The following is a 4626-nucleotide window of genomic DNA, read 5'->3' as shown; positions in this document are numbered from 1 at the left end:
CGCTCCCTCCATGGGCGGAGGGGAGCCTATGCCGTGGCCCACCTCCTTTCGCCTTTCTGCACTGATTTTGGGGGTGTGCCTGGTTGTTTCTCACATCCCACTCCTCTCTTCTTCCCTGTGTCTCTTTTGTTTTCCCATCTTCGCTATGTTAATCCCAGAGTTGTGGTCTGGCTCTGTGGTGGCCAGAGGTGGGTCCCACTTGAAGCCAGGGGAGCTTCCAGCAGCTTCTCACAGGAACCACCCCTGTGGCCCCTCCCCAGGTACCAAAACTCTACCCCATACAGTGTTTCAAGACCTCAGGTGTGCCTCACAGCTTAATTCCTTTAGAAATAATAATTTTAAAAAGGCAGTAGGTTATAGTAAGGCTTATTACAGTTGTCCAGTCTTGGTGTGCAAACTAGCAATAGCTTGTATTCAGGAGAGATGTCAGTGTTTTGCTTGCCACATGGTGATGGAGAGCTGCTGTCTGCGTGGGCTAGTAGACAGTTCTGTACCCCACCTGTGTGCCCGTTTGCATCCCATGTTTAGCCCAGGCAGTTTTTGTCCCAAGTCCTTCCTTGGCTCCCTACCTTCCTGGCGCTTGGTGGTTGCCTGCTGCAGTGGCTGGAGCAGCAAGGTAGAGAGTTACAGAGGTTCTGTGTAAATCTGTTTGGCTCCAGAGAGCCCTGTCAAGTGTTGCTCCAAACTGTTGGTTCGTGCCTTTAAGAAGTGGTCATCCTGATGTGGTGCATATTGTCCCAGGCAGGAGGCAGCTGGAGTGGCAGCTTCCTCTGGGTCAGGCCCTGAGAGTGCCATGCTGTGCTGGTGGTGGGGAAGCAGCAACACCTGGAGGACACCTCCCTTTCCCATCAAGGAAGAGGCTCCCTGAGGGTAGAAACTGTAGCAGCCATGCTTGTTCAGCTTGAGGCAAAGGGAAGGGGAATGTTTGCATTCCCAGGTGAACACTGAGGGGGGGAGGGAGTGCTGGTAGTGGCAGTCCACCTGCCTGTGGAGGCAGTCAGCGCGGGGTACAGTGCTAGGCTGCTGTGGGACTGCTGCCCTGAGACCTTTCCTGCAGTAAGGGTGGCCACCTGTGCCCCTCCACCCCTGCCATCCTTCTCCAGCCTGCTCTGGACAGCCGTTCCTGCCTGAAATAAATGGGGTGTGTAGGAGAAGGGGATGCGAAGCAGGAAATGGTGGCTTTTACTTGTGGATGAGGAAGAAAAGTCAAGCAAGGAGAAGCCATGATTAATTTAGGTAGGTGGCTGAGGAGCTGTGGAGACAGGAGCTTGTCAGGCCCTAGGGCTCTATGGTAGTCAGGCAAACTGTCTTCTAGGGGACCAAGGTCTGCCCCTTTGTGTCTTCTGTATTAATCACATCATGGGCAAAATCTGCTGGAGTTATGTGTGGTGAGTCAGTTCCCTATGAACAGGCTCATGGGGCCTGAGGCGTGAGTATCTGCAGACCAGAAGGAGGCATGAGCTGGTGTGCTTGAAGCAGGAGCAACTTCAGAGAGCCCTTGGCAGGCATCTGTATGTCTGTGACCCTCTCAAGGGGCGAGACCAAAACTCACCAGATACTCTGTCTTTTCCTCCCTCTCCCCCTTCTTCAGGTGGTCTTTGCTTTGAATCAGACTCTCTTGCAGCAGGAGAGCCTCCGAGCAGGCAGTTTCCAGATCCCCTATACGACAGAAGACCTTATCAAGCATTACAACTGTGGGGACCTCAGCTCCATGATCTTCAACCATGATACTTCTCAAGTGAGTCTTGCCACCACAGCCCTTGCACATGTCGCTGTAGCGCTAACCCCTGTCTTATGCTCGTCTCACCTTAGGCAGGCCCTTTGCAGGGGAGGGCCAAGGGCACATTGCTGGCTCCTTGGTGCATCTGCTCTCCTGTACCTGCTGTCCCAGAAGTCCGCACCACCTCACTCCTGTCTTGCTGTACACAAGCAGCAAAGACACACCTGTCTTTCCCTTTTGGATAAGTGCCATGTTTGCTTTAGCATCAAAACTCTATGAGTTAATCCTTATTTTCTTAAGGATCCTGTGGAATTATGCTAGCTTAGGTATGAGTGAATTTAGCACCAACAGAGAGTAGCAGCAGGCTCTTTTGTGCAAATAGGAACAGAGAAATGCACTTGTGACTTGTACACTTGTGTGAGGCTGGGCGAGTTGTAAGCTTTTTAATGTCCCCTATCAGTATGATTGTGTACTGTGGGCAAGGTCTAAGGAAGAGAAATGGAGTGCAACAAAGAAAAGATAGACTGAATGTTAAGGAAAAGAAGACCTTCTGAGGCCTCACAGACTTGGTTTATGGAGACGGTTTCCTAAGCAGCACAGTGGAATGCAATGCTCTGATCTTTAAACCACAAGAAAATGCCCAGCAGGGAACAATTTGGCTTCTTTGGGCTGTTAGATTATCTAACCTCAGACTGAGACAGCAGGCCTCTCTATTCTTGTGCGTGCGATACTGCCTGGCAATTCGTACACATCAATGAAAACATAGGCCTCACAGTGCTGAACGAATATTGGTACCTAGACTTTGTCTGCTGCATAACTCTTTTCCTATGGCATTTTGATATATATGGTGCAGTGCTGCAGAGCTGGAAATGCTGTCATACTAACCCTTGCCTCTCCAGCACTGAGCTTTGCATGTATGTTGTTATCTTCCTGTCCTGCACACCCTTCAGCCTGGTCATTAACACTGCTTAGCTCTTACACAGTGCAATTCATTAACAGATTTCTCTGTCCAATAATATATACAGAAGTATTTCTCTATTGCTCTCTGGGGACACCATATAACAGCCTTCCAGTACCTGAAGGAGGCCTACAAGAAAGATGGAGGGGGATCTTTTTACAAGGGCCTGTAATGACAGCATAAGTGAAATGGGTTTAAATTGAAAGTGGGGAGGTTTAGATTAGGTATCAGGGAAAAATTCTTCACAGAGAGGGTGGTGAAGCACTGGAACAGGCTGCCCAGAGAAGCTGTGGATGCCCCATCCCTGGAAGTGTTCAAGGCCAGGCTGGATGAGGCTTTGAGCAACCTGGTCTAGTGGAAGATGTCTGTGCCCATCAGGGTGGCTGGAACTAGATGACCTTTAATGTCCCTTCCAACCCAAACCATTCTGTGATTCTGTTCTGTGATTTCAAAGGGCTTCTCAAAGGCAGGCCAGCACTGTGTATACAGATGATGTATCACTATTCTGCTGAGGTATTACAGACTGCAGACAACTGGCATTGCCTTGAGGTCCTTGGAGAGAACAGCTTTTGCAGAGACATGCATGTCTCTGATGGAGCAGTAGCCCTTTATGTGAGGACCTCCACTGCAGGGCAGTATCCCTCACGACAGAGCTGAGTAGTAATAGCCTGCAACACTATGAACTTATGTTTCTAAGCGGAACTTCTCTGTAAATTGTGTTTGACCCCTTGCTTGCCCTGTAGATGACCCACAGTGGGCTAAGAATGCTTTGGAAACAGTTGGTAGTAGTCTCTGAGTGGCTCCGGACCCTCTTCAGCTGCTGCAGCCTTACAAGGGAGAGTACCTGGCTTACTGGCTGTGCTCCCCAGGAACCACGACTTGCAGGACCTTTCCTTAGCAGTCCTGTGGCTACAATACCCAAAGCTACTTGTCATGAAGTCAGGGTGGCTGCAACTACAGACCCACATTTCTCTCCACTAGTAAGAAGTCAGGATAGAGTGCAGCCAGAGCTGTCCTGGGGGCCCCAGTGGAGGAAGCTAGTATTTTAGAAGCTACCTTGAGGAAAGGTGAACTGGAGGTGGTAATGTTTTTTATTTCCTGAGAAAATCTAGCTCTCTTTCTTTTGGAAAGTTTGGGGATGTTTTTCTTAACTAGTTCAAATTGCACAGTTATTCTTTGACGGCCTGAGGGCTCTGATACCAGTCAAACTCTCTTAGAAGAGTGTAATTATCATTATAGTTATGTCATATCTATGGCAATTTAAGGAAGTAGTGTGTAGCTAAAGATAGCCAGTGGCAAATATTTACTTTTTTCAGCCAAGCAATCAGGATTTGGGATCTACTCTGTGTTAAACTGAGACCATTTGTTGACTTTGCATCAAAAAAAAAAAAAATTCAGCTGGCTAGCTTATGAAATTTTATGTTGAGAGAGATGAAGCACTATGCATTAGAGAAGTTTGCTGAGTCATTTTTTATCTTTCTTCGGCTTTTGTCCTATTCAGTGTGCCTTGACAGACAAGGGTATTGCCGCATTCAATGATGGAACAAAATACCTGTGCATGATGTCTGCTTGTGAAATAAATATCCCTTTCATGAAGACTGTTTTTTTTCCCCCGCCACCTTAGGTCCCAAATTTTATTAATGTTACACTTCCAGCCCATGAACGCATTACTGCCCAAGAGATAGACAGCTACTTCCGTCAGGAGCTCATCTACAAGCGCAATGAACGAATGGGCAAGAGAGTGAAAGACCTGCTGGAAGAGTACCCAGCCAAGAGTTTCTTCTTTGCGTTTGGAGCTGGTATGTGATTGAGATGCCCTTCAACCTTAACACATTCTTTTCATGTCCGTTCAAAGCTTTTTACAAATGCTTGCCTCAGTTCAAAGAAGGGTTAGTTCTTTGACCGTGGTGCACTCAGAAGACAGATTTGCCTGATAGTGTACCCTCGT

At 48.1% G+C, this 4626-nt stretch overlaps 1 protein-coding gene across 1 annotated transcript in view; it reads left to right on the top strand.

Moving 5' to 3' along the window:
• Positions 1-4477, top strand: part of TRABD2A (TraB domain containing 2A) — a gene marked incomplete at both ends in the record, with an annotated part of 45953 nt that extends 41476 nt beyond the window's left edge. The window contains 2 exons of the mRNA XM_010157815.1: positions 1592-1738; positions 4303-4477. Of these exons, the coding sequence (XP_010156117.1) occupies positions 1592-1738; positions 4303-4477 (322 nt within the window). The remainder of the gene's footprint in view (positions 1-1591; positions 1739-4302) is intronic.
• Positions 4478-4626: the final 149 nt, after the last annotated feature.

The sequence above is a fragment of the Eurypyga helias genome, unplaced genomic scaffold, assembly GCF_000690775.1.
Source record: "Eurypyga helias isolate BGI_N326 unplaced genomic scaffold, ASM69077v1 scaffold2208, whole genome shotgun sequence".
NCBI classification, from domain to species: Eukaryota; Metazoa; Chordata; class Aves; order Eurypygiformes; family Eurypygidae; genus Eurypyga; species Eurypyga helias.
The sequence above is the reverse complement of the archived record's forward strand: the minus strand, read 5'-3'. Positions and strand labels throughout refer to the sequence as shown.